Here is a 17963-nt window from a genome sequence, read left to right on the forward strand (position 1 = left end):
CATGCCTGGGCTGTGGGCTCGGTCAGACGTGCAGGAGGCAGCCAGGCCATGATTCCCTCTCATCATTGGTGTTTCTATCTCTCTTCCTCTCCCTTCCCCTCTGAAATCAGTGAAAACATATTTAAAGAAAAAAAAATGGCTAAAAGAGCTCATTTTATGTTGGGTGCATTTTATGACAATAAAAAAAAAAGTAAGAACAGGATTTTGCCTAAGCAAGGGAGCAGTGGGAGGCTGTGGATGGACACTCTGGGGGAGCCCACCGCAAGGCGCTCAGTGGACGTGGAGTTTGGGGGTCTCAGGGGGAGCCCACCGCGAGGCGCTCAGTGGACGTGGAGTTTGGGGGTCTCAGGGGGAGCCCACCGCGAGGCGCTCAGTGGACGTGGAGTTTCGGGGGACCTCAGTGGACGTGGAGTTTCGGGGGGTCTCAGGGGGAGCCCACCGCGAGGCGCTCAGTGGACGTGGAGTTTGGGGGTCTCAGGGGGAGCCCACCGCGAGGCGCTCAGTGGACGTGGAGTTTGGGGGTCTCAGGGGGAGCCCACCGCGAGGCGCTCAGTGGACGTGGAGTTTCGGGGGACCTCAGTGGATGTGGAGTTTCGGGGGGTCTCAGGGGGAGCCCACCGCGAGGCGCTCAGTGGACGTGGAGTTTGGGGGTCTCAGGGGGAGCCCACCACGAGGCGCTCAGTGGACGTGGAGTTTCGGGGGACCTCAGTGGATGTGGAGTTTCGGGGGGTCTCAGGGGGAGCCCACCGTGAGGCGCTCAGTGGACACCGAGCTTCGGGGGGCCTCTGGCTGGGCGCAGGAGGAGCAGCTCCTGGAGCTGTGAGGGCAGGAGGCTGGTGTGGGTTCTGACTCCACAGCTGGACGCTCCTCAGAATCTCCAGGTTTTTAGAGCAGCAACACGAGCGAAGACTGAGCCATGAACTGCTCGTTCCCACAGACGCAGCGGCCCCACCGCTTGGTGCCGGGCGACCCAGTGCTTGTTCCGGCCGCTCCTGCTCCTGCTGTTTCACATCCCCTCCTGGCGCCCCCGGTGCCCCCACTGAGTGTTCCGAGGAACCCCGCGCCCCCCCCCCGCCCTGTGTGAGTGTCTACCTGCCCCAGCCCTTCCCTGAAGTCACATGAAAGCAGCGCCATCGAGCCCCGTGACAAGGACTCCTCCCATCCAGTGCCAGTCCCCCTGCTGCCAGGAGCAGAGCCCCCAGGGTCTGACCGGGCCCTGGGCTGCCGGCCGTGCCCGTAGCCGGATAGGACGGACGCTAAGGTGAGGTCAGCAGGCGAGAAGGAGGGCAGCCGGCCGCTTCCAGGTCACCTCCTGCCAAGTGTAGCCGTCGGCCCTCACTTGGTCTGCCCCTTGCCCCAAACACAGATGTGCAGGGAGCGGGGAGAGGCTCCCTCAGGCCCTGCAGCGGGTCCCCGGACAACTCATGACCAGCCGCCCAGCTCTGCCACACCCCTCTGGACTGTGAAATCATGTCCCCCTGCTTAAGGCCTGGACTGTGGGGTCTATCGCCTGGCGACTGGTCAGCCTCCACCTCGGTCTCAGGCCCTTCTTCCTGGTTCATTCCCAACATCTGCCGAGCCACCTGGTACAGGAGCCCTGTGCCCTGGGGTGGGGGGCACTTGCCACATCCCTGGTCACGGCCAGTGCCCGCAGTCAGTGCAGGCCCTGCCCGGAACAGCGGCCTCGCCGCCCAACCTCCTGGTTCTAGGTGGCGCCTTGCGAGGTGCAGATGGCAGCGCTGTCACACTGAACCCCGTGGCGATTTTAGCTCCAAGGGTGTTATGTCTGAGCACACACACGAGCCGGGCCTCTGCTGCGGGCGCTCCGACGCCATCCTGGCTGCTCCAGGTGCAGGCAGAGGGGGCCGAGCAGACGCGCAGGGCCGCGGCCCCGACACCGCCCACAGGACGAGAGCTAAACTGGACATGTTTATGCTCGAGCAGCAGGAGGCGAGCTCTGTGCCTGGGAAACTGCTGCAGAGCCGCCACTGTTTTCCCAGCTGTGGCGACGGCGCCTGGGAAAGCTCGTCATTCCACCACAAGAATAATCCGGAGCTGAGCCAGCAGCTGCCTCGGCCCCATCTGCATCTTGGATCCTGAACCGGAGCTCCCGAGTCCGCTGTGGGCGAGGCGGGGACGCTGCTGCTGAGCTGAGTGCGCGTCACCGTGAAGGAACCCCCCCCCCCCGCCCCCCCCTCCCCCAGCATGTGTGGTGTCGCTCCTGCACCAGCAACCACCCGCCCAGGCTCCGTGGAGACGAGCCGCAGACGCACTGCGCGCCCTTGCCCGACGGGAGCACGAGCACCCATCCAGAGCAGCTCTGGGCACCCCAGGGCACAAACCCCCGGCTCTCACAGGCCCCAGGGACACCCTCCACACCACGACCAACCATCTCAGGACTCCTAAAGCCGAGAAAGCAGACTCGCTCCGGCCAGGGGCCTGCGGCTCTGCCACAGCCGTGGAGGCTGTCGGGGACACGGGAGCCACCACCCCAGCCTCTGGGAGCACTGCAGATGGACAGGCCACCTAGACTCAGTTCAATCTCAAAAATGGCAAAAGGACTAACCAGTGAGTCTTGTGACCTCAGGATCACGTGTGAGCGCGGAGAGCCAACCGTGCTGAGCCGGACACCCGCCCGGGCGCACAGCGAGCCCCTCGTGAACCCTGCGCTGTGGTTTCACCAGGGCACGTTCTCCCCGCCAAGACCTGCCGACAATCAAGCTGAGTTCCACGTTACGCACAAGCACCCACGCGCGGTGACCATGGGCCTTGGTTCCTGTGGGAGACGCTTTCACACACACCCGCCCCCAGAGTCCTGCTATGTCTGCCCGGGGCGGCATTTTCTCATCCACATTGGGAGGCGGGAGGGCAGGCGGAGGGGCTGTTTGTTTAGGCAAAAGCCATAAACAACAACCGACGGGGGAATCTGTGCTTCATGAAGAAAGCTGTGCAAGAAGACAAATGCTGCACTGGATGGTGAGAAACACAGCGGCCACACGGCCGGCAGACGGCCGGCGCGCGGCAGTACGGTCACAGCATCAGTGAGGTGGCAGCTGAAACCCCGCGAGCCGCCCTTTCCCGGTCCCACAGGCCTGGGTGCGGGTGCGAGGAAGGCGCAGCAGAGGGAGCGCTCCGCTCCGCGGTGAGACACTGCGGCTCCCGGCCCCGCGGTGCCCTGCAGGTAGAACCCGATTCTGGTCCCCCCCTCCCATGTTCCCTGTCTTTTCTCTCACTCCCCTTTAACACGGTCATGTCTGATCAGAGGAAATAATAACACTGCTTTCTAAAGTCACAGTTGGCTGAGCTATTTTGTGCTGACACAGGAAGCAGGGCTCACAGATGCTCCCTGGCTGCCGCAGGGCCGTCGGAGCCGGGACGATGCGGCCGATGGGCATGCGATGGGGAGGCTGCATCTCCGCGGCCGGCGGGAAAGCTGCTCAGCTCCCAACTCTTGGGCGGTTCTTGCGGCTCAACAATGAGCCCGGAGCCGGTCTAGTCTGAGGCACCCGCTCGGGCCAGCCTGCAAGCCGACCACAGACTGTAGCCCCAGCCCCCCTCTGCTCCAAACGATGCCCAAAGAGCTCCCGGAGAAAGACAAGGACATCACACACAGGCAAGGCAGACCAAGGCACGGCAAAGGGCGACCCAGCAGGACACCCCGCCCGCCACGAAGCCAGAAAACCCCCCATACCAGCCGCCCGGCAGTTTCTAGTCACTGAAGCCACGCCCACATTGCCACGCGGAAGCCAGTGCTGCCCGTGGTCCTGGCCCCCGACAAGGGGCTGTCCTCTCCCCAGCGGAAGTGCCGGACCGAGGCCTGAAGCGCCAGCAGGGACGTGCCGCGCACTGTGGCGACTCGGGTGCTGGGTCTCGGTGACGGTGGGGAGGCTTAGGAACAGCAGCCGCTCAGGAAAGCAGGTGGCAGTTTCTCCAGGAACGACACACGCATGTGCCAACCCCCACCCCCCCAGGAGCCACACGGTGCCCTCTGAGAGGAAACGTGCCCTCGAAGAAGCAAGGCCCCGGGAACAGCATCGTGCCCTGGTCCCGGGCGAGGAGCCGTAACGGGGCACGGGGGGGCGTGGGTGACGGAGCACTCTGTGCCCTGGCCGTCCGCAAGGGTTAGACACCCACCTGTGATGGATGCACAGAACACCCACGAGGACCCCCCCACACGAGCACACGCACACGCACCACGCGTGGAGCCTGAAGGAGTCTGGGTGGCACCATGTCCACTGCCTGGTTTTGCTGCCACAGTCTGTCATCAATGGGGGAACAGGGCAAAGGGCACAGGGACCTGCAACTTACTACGTATCCACAATAATTTCAAAAGTAAGTTTTCGTTAAGAAAACGTAACACCGGGCACCCCATGGCACAGCCCTGTGGCCTGTGTGAGCGCCGTCACAGGTGACTTGTTCGCTCCTGCGCTGGGAGCGCACCTCGCCCACCCGCCAGGGGCTCCCTCCGGCAGAAGACACTCCCTCCCAGCAGGCCCCACACTTAGCTGCCCCCCCTTCCATTCAGAACACAGATGGGACCAGGGACCCCAGAGGATGGGGGGCTTGGAGTGCTGGGAGGAGCCTCAGAAGTCTCTCACTTCACCCCCCCGAACCCGTCCAGTGCACCCCAGAAACACGCCCCCACCCCGTCCCAGCTGAGCATGTCCCTCTCGCACAGAGGCTCGGGTTCTGAGAGGCCCTCGCTGGCAGCTGCACCTCCCTCTGTGGTTGATCACCGCGCCCAGCTCGGACCCCGAAGCACGGAGTGCAGAGCCCGCTGGACAGGACGGCGCAGCGTCGAGCACTGAAGACGGCGGCAGCTCCCACCTGAGGGCAGCTCCGCGTCGCCCGGCAGAGCCAAGTGCCCTGAGCCCCAGCCTTTAAAACCCTGGACAAGGCTCCATCGGGGGTTCCAGCCAGGGTTTCCATGTCCCGGGGGCTTGTCCTTGCGAGTCCTGGCAGCTGCAGCCAGGAATGTGGTCAGTACCTCCCATGAGACGGAGGAGCTGGGGCTGAGGCTCCACACTCCGGCTCGCAACTGTCAGGACCTGTGTCCCAAGAGAGGGAACAGGTGTCCTCTCAGCAACAAGTGTCCATGAGCACAGTTCTGGTGGCTGAACTTCCCCTCTATGCAGAGACGAATTTACAACCCAAACGTTCGCCTGCAGCTCGCAGACGCCGTGTTCTCTCCCGCATTAGCCCTGTGTGCGGTGCCACGGCCACCTGTCCCACCACAGCGATGCCACCTCCCTCAGAGTGCCCACAGCCAAGGCCTCAGGGTCCCCCACCTCAAGTGCATCCCAGCCTCCTTCCAGCAGGAGACCCGGAGCGGGGGGCACGAGGCCAGGGAGGGCTGCTCTGCAGCAGGGACCCCTCAGACATGGGAGGCAGCCGGCTGGAGGCCACCCCGTCACAGCTGTGACCAGGAAATGCCTTCCCACTTTGGTGGCTCCATCATGGAGCCCAGGACAGTGCAAACCACAGCCCCGGGGCCAGCTCGCTTTGGCAAATAACCTAGACTTGGGCCCAGCCCTGCCGCTCATTTACGCACGCCTGGCAGCACTGACGGTGTGGCAGACGGCCCCCAAGCCTGAGGCACTTCACAGCTGGCCCCGAGGGAAGAAATGTACCAAACCCCGATTTGATTTAGACCAGCTCTGAGGAGCGGGGGAGGGATGGGGACCAAAAACACTGACCAAAATGTAAAAAACAACTATTTTCATAAAGCATCAAAGGGCCGACAAAAGAGTAGGGAATTTCAGGCCCAAACTGAGGGTAGCAGAGCTGGCGCCCAGCGCCTGGCAGGGGCACTCCGCCCAGGGCAGCTGCAGGTGCCTGGGGCATGAGCTCGGCTTGGGGCGGGGGGCGTGTATATGGGGGGCATCTTGCCAGCATCCTTCATTCCTTCTGAACTCTGCACCATGTCCCATGCCCCCTGATCTAAGAACAAGTTCCAAGCACTGAACAGAAGAATAGACCAATTGCTGGGATGAGATGCAAGTTCAAGAGTTTAGAGGGGGTTAACATGTTTAAAAAGGACATAGTATGCACCAAATGATAGGGCACAACTGCATCTTTCTCTGAGAAAAAAATAAAGTCAGATTCCCACCTCACATAAGACACAAATATAAATTTCAATTAGTTTAAAAAACAAAACATAAAAATCAAATTCAGCCCTAGCTGGTTTGGCTCAGTGGATAGAGCGTTGGCCTGCGGATTGAAGGGTCCTGGGTTCAATTCCGGTCAAGGTCACATGCCTCGGTTGCAGGCTCGATCCCCAGTTAGGGGGCATGCAGGAAGCAAGCCGATCAATGATTTCCTCTCATCGTTGATGTTTCTATCTCTCTCCCCCTCTCCCTTCCTCTCTGAAATCAATAAAAAAAAAAAAAATTCAGAGAAAAACATGTAAGAAAAGTGTTTATAATTAACTAGAAGACTTCTTAATAATCATTATGTTGTATACCTGAAACTAATGTTATGTCAATTAAACCTCAATAAAAAAATCAAATTTAAAATTTAAAATTCACCTGTCATAAAAAGTTCCTAAGAAGAATATTATCATCAAAAACCATGAAACAAATTGGGAGAAAGTATGCATAATATATACACAAAAAAATCTTTTTTTAAAAAAGGTAACTCAACAGAAAAGTAGGCAAAAGATGTGAAAAGGAAACTCATGGAGAAAGACAATGGCAATCTGTCCATATATATAAAAGGCTCATGTGCCAAGTGTCTGTCTGGGTAATGACGTCACGTAGCAACGCCCGGCCGCCTCTCCCTAGTGACTAGCCTTCTTGGTGTTTCTTCAGCCCAGGAACATGACTTGCTTTACAGCCAGGTGGAAACATTTTACACTTTAACAATCATTTGATCCTCACAGAGTCCTGGAGTAGGCAGATAGGAGACGCAGTGGAATCCTATTTTCTTTTCACTAGCCAGAAAACAGATTTAGAAAGTTTAGAAACTTGACCTGACTGAACAGAAGTAAAAAATGGTGGACCTTGACAATGACTTCAGGTTTTCTCACTGCACGGAATATAGTCAGACGCGGCTGCAGTTAAATATTTTACCCTTGGTTCTCCCTGCGTGATCTACAATAATAATCTGCTTTGCGTTGATGTTTACTGCTGTGTTGCTGACAATTACCTGAAAGAGAAGTTGGGGTACTTCACTGGGCATGAAAAAGTTTAGCTACGTCAGAAAGCAGGTCTAATTAAGCAAGTTTGTTCTATAAAAGGCTAAGTTGACTCGTGCATGCACATAAAGCTCTCGCTGGCGCCAATCGCACGTGTGTGTGTGCGTTTCCATCTGTCATTGTCGATCGTGAATGTGGTTGACACTTCTATTATAAAGGGCGGAGAGTGAAGTTTCAATATTTCTTCTAATTAATGTCCTTTCGATGTGCATGAATCCATGCCCCGGGCCTCATTAACAAATAGCTGAAAACTGCTTCACCAGTGAGCTCTGAAGTGTGAACTACACAGGCCCGCCCTTCACTCACCAGGTCAGCACAGCCAGTCCCAGCTGCCTTGGAGGAAGGGGGGGGGGGGGGAGTGTGGAGCGGGGCCCCTGGGGGGTCAGGCATCAGATTCCTCAGACTCGGGGTGCAGACCCTGCCCTGCCATCCTTCTAGGTGCACATCCCAGGGACGGACAGTTAGGCAGTGCCACACGGACACTGTTTCCAGGGGCACCTGCTGCAACCGCAGGGAAGTCACTGACCCTGGTCTATGGACTTGGCTCCCTGTCCCTGGTGCCTGCCCAGCCCAAGTCTGTCAGTTACAATTCCAGGCCTGGCAGCCCAGTGCTCAGTAGGCACAGAGTAGAAAACAAAAACAATGGGAGAGAGGAAATTCTGCGAAGGAAAACAGTCCAGGCTCCCAGGGAGCTGCTGGGCCAGATTAGCAGCCCCACCCCTTGAGGACAAAGAGCCCACTGCCAGACCAGAAACGTTTCTTGCGGCGAATACCACTGGTCTGAGGTCTGCTGGCTCGGGCAGATGCTCCGGCCGCAGAGTCCATGGCCTCTTGGCTGCTTTGAAAGAGCCTGCAGCTCATGCCCACGTAACTGGCTGGGTTTCCAAGATTACAAACGCCGTCCGACCCTTTGGTCCCGTTTCAGCCATGCCCGTGGAGACCACCCTGGGAGCATGGGGACCAACGGGCTCTGGCGAGCGCCCATCACATTCTGAAGGGAAAGAGGGGCTACTGTCCTTCCAAGTTACCTGTCACTGTGGGCCAGACTCATCCACGCGCAGGACGGACAGCCTGGCCCGCCCCTCGGGCCTCTCCCCTCCCCGTCACACTCAGTTGAGAGCCACGCCAGAGCACGGTGCTTCCTTATGTGGTGCTGGGCAAAGCGGCCCCACGCGGCCGCGCCACCGCCGACAGTTCCCAGCCGTGCTCTGCGGGACCAGGCCGGGCAGGTGTCTCCTCCTGTGCTCCCCAGGTAACCGGAGCCAGGAAACTGGAGTCCCCTCTGTCACCGGCCGGACAGGTGACTGTGCAGGCGACCCAGCCTCCGAGAAGCCGGCACCGGCACCTGGGCCCTTGGCATCAGGGGCGTGGAGAAGCCAGCATTCAGGTGCCTTTGTAAGGGGAAGAGCGAGTGCTTTGCAGACACCAGGGATTCCCAGACCGAGAGCAGCGAGAGGAGCCCTGCGGCCGCTCTGTCTCCAGGCGGCGAGGCTGCTCACAGCAGCAGAGGGGTGCTCGGCCGGCTGACCACCAAGCGCAGACGCTTGACCGGCTCGAGGGTGACAGGCGCTGCGCTGTCTCCCTCGGGGGCAGAACAGACAGGCTACACAAGTGCTCAGGGAGAGGAGCAGGGGAAGGAGGCCAACCCGCACCAGCCCACCCCTCCCAACCCCAAACGCACCCGAGCCAGCAGCCCGTCTCAACCCTGTTCATGGAACATTTGCTCCTCGCAACCCTTTCATTCAAGGAAGAGACCGGTTCTGTCCTGCCCCTAAGTGCAGGCTCACGAGGAAGGTTCAAGAAGCTCTGAGGCCCGGCCGGCGTGGCTCAGTGGTTAGCGTTGACCCATGAACCAAGAGGCTACTGGTTGAATTCTGGGTCAGGGCACATGCCTGGGTTGTGGGCTCCATCCCCAGTAAGGGCGTGCAGGAGGCAGCCGATTGATCACTCTCTCAGCAATGTTTCTATCTCTCTATCCCTCTCCCTTCTTCGACCTCTGAAATCAATAAAAACATACTTAAAAAAAAAAAAAGCAGCTGTGGGAAGGGGAGGGAGGGCAGGGTGCACGCTGAGGCCTGCTGGAGAGCATCAGCTCAGGGGCCTGGAGGCCCATCCAAAGGCCCTCGCTCTCAGGTCCTCTGCAAGACGGTTACCACGGCGACGCTGAGGCCTCCACAGAGCACCCACCTCTCCCTAGTCCAGGCTCACAAGGGCCAGTGCAGGTTAATGGCCAGTGAGCTGAGCAAACCCAGAAGCGAGAAGTGAGCAGAGGCCCTCACGGACGGAGCAGCACAGGGGCGCCAGCAGGGACCCTGGAGGAAGCTGGACCAGTCAGATGAGCAGACCACAGCCTGCGGCCGAGCTGGGGAGGGCCGAGCTTGGGGACACCCCCAGGGGCAATGAACTACCAACGCTTGGGCTACTTCAGCCATCCTGGCACAGGTCCAGGGCGCTGGTGCTGTGGGAAGTGACCACATGGGGACGCGCAGGCCGCCCAGACAGACATTTCCGGGAGGACCACACAGTGGCCCCTGGGGACAGAGGCGTCTCCCTTCTCCACTGGATTCCAGAGGTTCTTCCAGGACGGGGGCGGGAGGGGCACGGTACTTTTCCACAAGCTCCCAGTGCCGGGAGGCGCTCCCCGGCCAGGCGGCCACCCTCCGTAAACTCAGGTGTGACGGTCAGCGCTGTCCCTCAGCAACGCCGGCCCCTCTTCCCTCCTTCCCACGAGAAGCAGCGCGAGCGGAGAGGCACTGCTGTCAGCGGAGCAGGGAGTGTTCTCGGGACAGCGACTCCACCTCCTGGGAGACTGGCCTCACAAGACAAGAAGGGTCCTGAGGACACAAGCCCCAGCCGACCCGACTCGCTGAGACGCACTGAAACCCTCCAAGTGCCGGACCCGCTGGGCCCCAGCACCTGTGGGGGGAACCAGCAGCCCCTGCGCCCCGCTGGCCAGGTGGGGCTACACAGGCCTCGGGGGGGCCTCCGGGGCTGTCAGCTGGCTCGCTCTCTCCCACAGGCCGCCTCCTGTGCTGGACCCTTGGCACCTGGCGGACACTGAACCGAAGGCCGGGACCGCCAGGGCCTGCCCCTGAGAGGCAGACCAGCGCACACCTGGGCGCCACAGGACACGGGAGAAACCCACCACAGGCTTGCTTTTCTCCTTCGCTTCCCAGATTTCTCTTAACCAACATGAACTTCAATAACGAAAGACAATCACTTTTAACAAAAAGAGGCCCCCCCCCCCCCCCCCCGCGAAATTGTAACGCGGGCCCTATTTACCATAAAGCCGCGCGTGGTCCTGCAGAGACAAGGGAAGCTGAGACTCTTATGACAAAACTCCATCGCAAGGCGGCGTGTGCAGTTAGTTCACTTAAAGCAACAGGAGGGCCCAGAAAGCAGGACAGTGTCACAGAAACAGTCCACGAAAGCCACAGGAGTGACCGAGGCTCTGTGAGAACGGGGTGCTGGCCACGGAGCCTGAGTGGATGTAGGAAGCAGTTTCCATCTGGGACCTGGGACCCGGGACCCGGGACCCTGGGTGGAGAGGGGAGAAGAGCGAGCCAGCAGGCCCAGGGCCTTGGGGTGGCTGCACCCACAGCCAGGCAGGTGGCCACAAAAGCAGGGGCCCTTGACCCAGGGGCCGTCGGAGCAGGAGGAGAGCTGCCTGGGCTCCGTGCATCCCCACACCTTGTAGGTCCTCAGGGTACGCAGGACAAGTGGGGGTCCTGGGTGCTGGCCTGGCCTCTTGCCCCACAGCCCAGCTAAGCCAGGCACCTTCTTTCACATACCCCGCCCTCCTCTGCTGCCCAGCTGGTCGGCCAAACCGGTGCACGCTGCCTCCTGAGAGCAGAGCTGCCGACCGGATGGAGTCCTGGAGTGACCCGACCCCAGGCATCAGACCCTGAGCACCTCTAGACTCCCACGGTGGCCCCGGGGAACCCATTCCCGGGCCCACATGCCACACACACTCGTGCTGACATCTGCTCTAAGTGGCTCCGAGGGCCTGCTCTCCTGCCCCTCGTCCCCCTGCACGACAACCTTCCCCCATGTCCTGAGCAAAGGCTACCTGTCACCTGCCCTGGGGCAGGAGCCCTCTGGCGCACAGCCACTGGCTGGTCTGAAACACGGTGCGGAAGGGAACAAACATGCCGCCAGCAACGAGCCCCGCAGCCCAGCCGAGGGTTTCCCAGCCTTCCTTCCGAGGGAGCTGGAGACGGCCTAGCCAGCTGTGTGACGGCAGGTCTCTATGGGTCAACCTGCCGGCCAGGAGTTAGGGAGCAGCCCGCGGCCACGCCAGAGCGCCCAGCTGTTCAGTTCGTGGGATCAGATCACTGACACGAGGCGGGACCATACGGCGCTGCACCGGCTCGCGTGAGGTTACCCGCCACCCTCCACGGCACGGCGTGACTCCGTCAGCAAACCTGCCTTCACGTGACTGATTCTGCATCTCCCGCTGCTCTGACCACCCCACACCAGGAGCAACATCTCACTCAGAACGTGGCGGTAACAGGCACGGTACACGTTCTCTGCGGCGGGATTACACTCCACTAAGATGAGACACTTTTAGACGCGAGTTCCTACACACAGGTTCCCTGGCCGCCGGGCCACCCTGGTCCCTGTGCACAGCCCAAAGGCCCCGCTCCAGCCCTCACCACCTGGCGCCTCGGTGGAGCCATCAAAATCCCCTGGAAACACAGATCTGGTGGCTGAAGGACAGTCACGGTGTTCCCACCTAAGAGTGATGACATTCCTGTCTGTCCGAAGTGCGTCCGGAGGACCCTGGACATGCCCACACGTACCCAGTGCCACCCTCCACGCCACCCCCAGACGCCAGCAGCACGGCCCGACCTGTCCCTCCAGGTTAGGCCACGGTGAGGCCGCGTGAGCTGCACCTACCTCAGGACGGGCTTCCGTGGAGCCTTGCGGGGCTGCGGGTGCCGGAGGTTTCTTTGCTGCCGGCGGTTTTTCTGCTGCCGGCGCCTTCTTCAACTTCCTGTTCTTCTTCTCTGGCGCGCCAGGCGTCCCGGGAGCCTTCCTCTTCGGCGCGGCCATCCTGCCCCAGGAAAGCAGACGGGAAGGACCATGCTTGTACGTGCTCCCATGTGAAGCACAAAGGTGTTTCAGGGAGCACGGAGCACGTGTAAACGTGACAGGAGGCCTCCGACAACCAACCCAACCATCTGGTGCAGGGTCCTCAGACTTTTTAAACAGGGGGCCAGTTCACTGTCCCTCAGACCGTTGGAGGGCCGGACTATAGTTTAAAAAAAAACTATGAACAAATTCCTATGCACACTGCACATATCTTATTTTAAAGTAAAAAAACAAAACGGGAACAAATACAATATTTGTATCTGCATGTGGCCCGCGGGCCGTAGTGTGAGGACCCCTGGTTTGGTGGATGCCTTTCTCTTTTCTGAGGTTTTAACAGGCAGGGTCGGCAAGAGTAGGTTTACAGTTCTTCGTATGAAAAACGATACAATAATTACTAAATAATAACACAAGAATAAACTGTTTCGCTTACTCACAGCTGTAAATCTAATTTCCCCACCCTGTATATATTCTGTATTTCTTTTTTTGTATGTTTGTGTTTTTTTAATTGACTTCTCAGAGAGGAAGGGAGAGGGAGAGATGGAAGCAATGAGAAGCATCCACAGGCTGCCTCCTGCACGCCGAGCTGCCATCCCGGCATGTGCCCTGACCGGGAATGGAACCGCGACCTCCTGGCGCATGGGATGATGCTCAACCAACCGAGCCATGTGGGCTGGGCTAGATTCTGTATTTCTAACTAAACACGAACACGAAGCTTTCTAACATTAAGAGAAAAGGCCCAACACATCGACTGGTTGCCTCCCGCATGCACCTCGACGGGGCCGGAGATCAAGCCTGGGACCGAGGCTCTTGACCAGAATCAAGCCTGTGACCCTCAGTCCAAGGGCCGCTGCTCTAACCACTCAGGAAACCAGCTAGGGCAAGAGAAATGTCACTTTAATGACAATCAAAATTTTCCAAAAGTGCAAATTACAAAAATGTGTCTATTCCCCGATTATTGACCATTTGGGGTTATTTTTATTTCCTGCTATTACACTGACTCGCACCAGGGGCCACATTCATGCTGTCACCAGAGCACTGGGCTGCTCACACGTGGCGATGGCTCCTTGGCGCGAGGAAGCAGGAGCGCCTGGGCCAATAAGGGCTGACATGTGGCGAGGGCTGCATGGGAGCCGGTGCGTCTGCTTTCTCCAGCTCCACAGGACCGAGCTCCACCCGCAAGAACAGAGAAAAGCCCACGGGTTCTAATCCCGGTGCCTTCGTGGGGCCACGGCCTGGGGAACCCAGAGGAAGGGTGGAGGCCCGGACCCTAGAGGCACGTCGGAGGCTCGGGACCTCTGAGTGGGGACGTATGAAGGGACCAGGCTGATTTTCGGAAGGAGAAGCAGGAACGGAACCAACTCCAGCTGCTGGGGCGGGGGGGGGGGCAACCAGAGCAGGAAGAAGGCCTCCCCCCACCGGCTTCCGGCCCCTTTGGGTGGAGCCTAAAAAGGAGCTGAAAACAGGAGCATTTTGCCCAGACGCTGCCACGTGGACAGGCGCCCCTAGAGCTGCGACCACATGGTGACCAGCCTGCAGACACACGCGTGCATTTCCCGGCACTTCCTCCTTAGTGGCAATAACCCCATCACAGAGCAACACAGGACTGAATAAGTCAATCAGGATCAACCAGTGCAACGGAATCCATTCAAAAATCACAACACCCTGGCCGTGTGGCTCAGTGGGTGAGCGTCGACCGGCAGGTAGGGCAGCAGGCAGCCAATCAATGGTTCTCTCTCATCAAGGATATTTCTATCTCTCTTCCTCTCTCTGAAATCAATAAAAACATCTTTTAAAAATCACAGTAAATGAGAACGCATTACAGATATAGGATGAAAATGTAGAACACTATGTGTAGTACCACTGTCCAATTTTGTTTTTAAGAAAATGCTGACATAACAACAGAGAAAGCTCCGTGTGTGTATATATATTCCCCTGGCCATGAAAATGCCTGTGGACATCAACAAAGCCTTTGCCTAAGGGGTGGGGTTACCAGGAACTATTTTTTTACAGCTCAGTTTTATCTTGCTTTTCTCAAGGCTCTATACTTGAAAAGCATAATTAGCACTGTGATAAGAAATCTGGAAAGAATACGAGACTGTTGACAAAGGGGCTTTGAAAAGACAAAGAACTCTGCCAGCCAATTACCTTGTTGAAGAAATAGGAAAAGTTTAGCACAGCGGTTCTCAACCTGTGGGTCAAGACCCCTTTGGGGGTCGAACGACCCTTTCACAGGGGTCGCCTAAGACCATCCTGCATATCAGATATTTACATTACGATTCATAACAGTAGCAACATTACAGTTATGAAGTAGCAACGAAAATAATGTTATGGTTGGGTCACAACATGAGGAACTGTATTTAAAGGGCCAGAAGGTTGAGAACCACTGGTTTAGCAAATATTTACATAACAGTTACCATAAAAGTTAAGTTAAATCTATATTCATTCTGTAAGTTATCATTAAAAAGTTTAACCACCAAGTCTGTTTGCTAAAAGGGGGAAAAGGCTTCCACATTATAAAAAGGTTTCTTTTAATAGTTCCAAGAGATGGCAACTCATGAATCTGAGACAATGTTTGTATAGAAAACTCCACTTCCTTCCACCGATAGTTAAGGCGCCATCGACAAGGGGCTGAGACCATTCGATGGGAAAGAGCAGCCTCTTCCACAGTGGAGCTGGGACAGCTGGACGTCCACGGGCACCGGACGGAGTAGGGCCCTCCCTCACACCCCACAGAGCTCACTCAAAAAGGGTAAAAACCTAAACGTGAGAGCCAAACAACCAAAGTCTAAAAAGAAAACCCAGGAGCAGCACTTCATGGCCTTGACAGCAGCTTCTTAGATACGACACCAAAAGGAAAAACACAGGTAAGTGACCGGTCAGAATTAAAAAGGTTTGTGCTGCAAATGACACAAGACGGAATGGGAGAAAATGCACGCAAGGCTCACATCTGACCGGAGACTTGTACCCAGAAGGTGTCAGAACTCTTGCAACTCAGAAAAAAAAAAAAAGAAAAAAAAAAGGACAAAGACAAATAGTCTTATTTAGAAACAGGCAAAGAGATGTGAATATAACATTTCCCTAAGCTTCACAAATGGCCAGTAAGCACACGAACGATGCTCAACATCACTGTCATTGGGGAAATGCCAATCACAGGCCAGGCCCGTGAGTCGCTGGGCGGGCTAGTCAGACGCGGAGGACGCCGAGGAACCAGAGCTCCCTCTCACGGCCGGTGGGACAGGAACCGGTCAGCCGCTTCGTAACGGGAAGGGCACCTCCCAACTCCCAGGGCAGAGGCCCTGAGGGAGGGTCTGGGCCCCACCGTCCTCTAGGTCTAGGGGGCCAGTCCCAGGGGCCAGTGAGCGGAGCCCCAGGTCCCGCGCCCAGGGCGGTGGCTGTGCTCTGCCCACTTGGATGCAGGACTATTCCAGTTCGGACTTGCCCACCTACACGCACGGCCTCCCCGTCTGCCCTTCTGCTCCCCTCCCAGCCAAGCTCTAAACCCTGTGATGACAAGCACCCCACCCACCAAGTCCACCCCCATCTCTCGCTCTTTCCAGCTCACCCTCTGCAAGCCTCCTCGCCCCCTTCATTCCACTTCCACAGCCGCAGGCCCCCGTCCATCGTTACAATCTCGCCCTCGCGGGCACTCAGCTCCTTCTCTGGCAAAACCCCGACTCCGCGACCTGCGCCAGCGGCTGGAGGCCCCCAGGACCAGGCTGGCGGGTCTCCCCAGCCCCACCCAGGAATTCCCCCGCTTCTCCCAACTGCAGCCACTGGCCAGGACCAGGGCCTGCTCGGCCTCTCCTGACCTCTCCAGCTCCAAAGTCGCGCCCCCCCCCCCGCCCCCCTTCTCAGCGGAAGGCCTTAACTCCCCATCACCGACTGCCACAAGCTCCTAGGTCCTGGGACCTGTCCTTCGCCCGTTGCCATGGAAACTGCAGGCTCCCACGAGGCCAAATGCTGCTCTCGGGTGCTGGGGCCCACCCCGCCTCCTGCACCCTCTTCCTCCCCTGCCCACGAGTCAACCACCACCAGGCCCCACACCTCAGCCGGCTCTCGCGTTTGCTTCCTTCTCCGGAGCGGCCCACCCGCACCCGCCCGAACCGGCACCAGAAGCGCTCTCTCCTCGCGTCCCCGGCGACGCCCAGGTGCTAACAGAGCCTCTCTCCACCGACCTCCGACCGCCGACCTCCACCTCCGCCGGCGGCAAGACCTGAACAAGACACACACGCAGCTCCTAACAGCTCCGCCGCAGCCTGAGAGCGACCCCGATCCTCCCAAACTTCAGGAGGACCTAAGCAGCGGTTCTCAACCTGGGGGTCGCGACCCTTTCACAGGGGTCGCCTAAGACCATCGGAAAACACACAGATAAATACATATTGTCTTGTGATGAATCACTGTGCTTTAATGATGTCCAATTTGTGACAATGACACTGGGGTCACCACCGCATGAGGAGCGGTCCTAAAGGGTCGCGGCGTCAGGAAGGTTGAGAACCGCTGAAAGGATGCCCGAGCCCGGCCGGTGTGCTCAGGGGCTGAGCCTCCACCTGGGAACCAGGAGGTCACGGGTTCGATTCCTGGTCAGGGCACGTGCGCGGTTGCGCTGGACCCCAGTGGGGGGCGTGTTTTTCTCTCACTGGTGTTTCTGTCTCTCTCTCCCCTCCTCTATGAAGTCAACTAAATACATTTTTTAAAAATGCCACCATCTCCAGCGACCCTACACCCTTACGGGCAGGGCCCCCGGCGCCAGTGCGTCACTCACCGCGGGGTCAGGTTCCGCCTCCCTCGCGGGAAGACCCCCGGCTCCCGCCGCACGAGGAGAAGGCGGCGTCCTCCCCGCCCGCGCGCTGCCCCGGGCGCTCCGCCACCGCCGCGCGCTGTGTCCCAGGTGCTCCGGCCTCTCCGACCCCCGGCCCCGGCCGGCAAGGGCACCGGGCCGTCCCCCCGGTGGGAGCCCCGAGAGGCGCCGTGACAGAAAGTCCGAGGCGGCGGGGGCTCAGTGTCCGCGGTCCGCAGGGCCGCCCCGAGGCCGCCGAGGCCCCGCGCCTGGCTCTCCCGCCGCCCCCGCAGCCCCAATCCCGGCCCGCGCCCCCACGCGGCGGCCACCCCGACTCGGAGACTCCGCCGCGCTCGCCTACCTGCGCGTGGCCGCCGACGCCGGCTTCCGGCAGACCCAGCGCCCAGGTAACGCCGTCCCGCCCTCCGGAGCGGCGCCGCCCATTGGACGAGACCCGCCTCCGTCTCTTGGCCGACCAATAGCGAGCGGCGGCCGCCAGGGGGCGGGGCTGGGCGCGGGCCGGTAGCGTCATCTCCGGACGCCGCAAGTCGCTGGGAGCCGCCAGTTGCCAGGCAACCCCTCCCTCCCCGTGTGCGGCAGTGGGTTTGGGCCCCGCTCCGCGGCTTCTGGCCTGGGGCTCGGCGGCTCTGGGGCTGGGGGCGGCCGGGTGCTGGGTCCCTTGGACTTAAATGAATGAACGACGCCTGTTGTGGTCCACGGGGATTTGTCTCAGACATTATAAATGTATATAAATTGTAAATGCTGTAATTTAAACTGTATAATGTTTAAATGTCACCAACATTACACGTGTGCGAAGGTTTCCAAATGCAGTAGAGCCATATCTGCAAGAGTGTTGTAACTTCAGATTAGTATCTGAATCGAAGCCGGTAAAACTAA

General features: G+C 58.9%; 1 protein-coding gene across 2 annotated transcripts in view; it reads right to left on the bottom strand.

Annotated features, from left to right (window-relative positions):
• Positions 1 to 17486, bottom strand: part of CHLSN (cholesin) — a 64595-nt gene extending 47109 nt beyond the window's left edge. Inside the window, exons 1-2 of one of the 2 annotated variants that reach the window (XM_070414244.1) lie at positions 17428 to 17486; positions 12095 to 12251 (exon numbers count right to left, since the gene is read on the bottom strand). In XM_070414244.1, coding sequence (XP_070270345.1) covers positions 12095 to 12250 — 156 coding nt within the window. In that variant the 5' untranslated portion in view covers position 12251; positions 17428 to 17486. Of the gene's footprint in view, positions 1 to 12094; positions 12252 to 17051; positions 17405 to 17427 lie in introns of those variants that run through there. The other variant, XM_070414242.1, reaches the window with a different exon arrangement.
• Positions 17487 to 17963: the final 477 nt, after the last annotated feature.

Source organism: Myotis yumanensis, unplaced genomic scaffold, assembly GCF_028538775.1.
Source record: "Myotis yumanensis isolate MYYU_CA2020_CCGP unplaced genomic scaffold, mMyoYum1.0.hap1 SCAF_5, whole genome shotgun sequence".
Classification (NCBI taxonomy): domain Eukaryota; kingdom Metazoa; phylum Chordata; class Mammalia; order Chiroptera; family Vespertilionidae; genus Myotis; species Myotis yumanensis.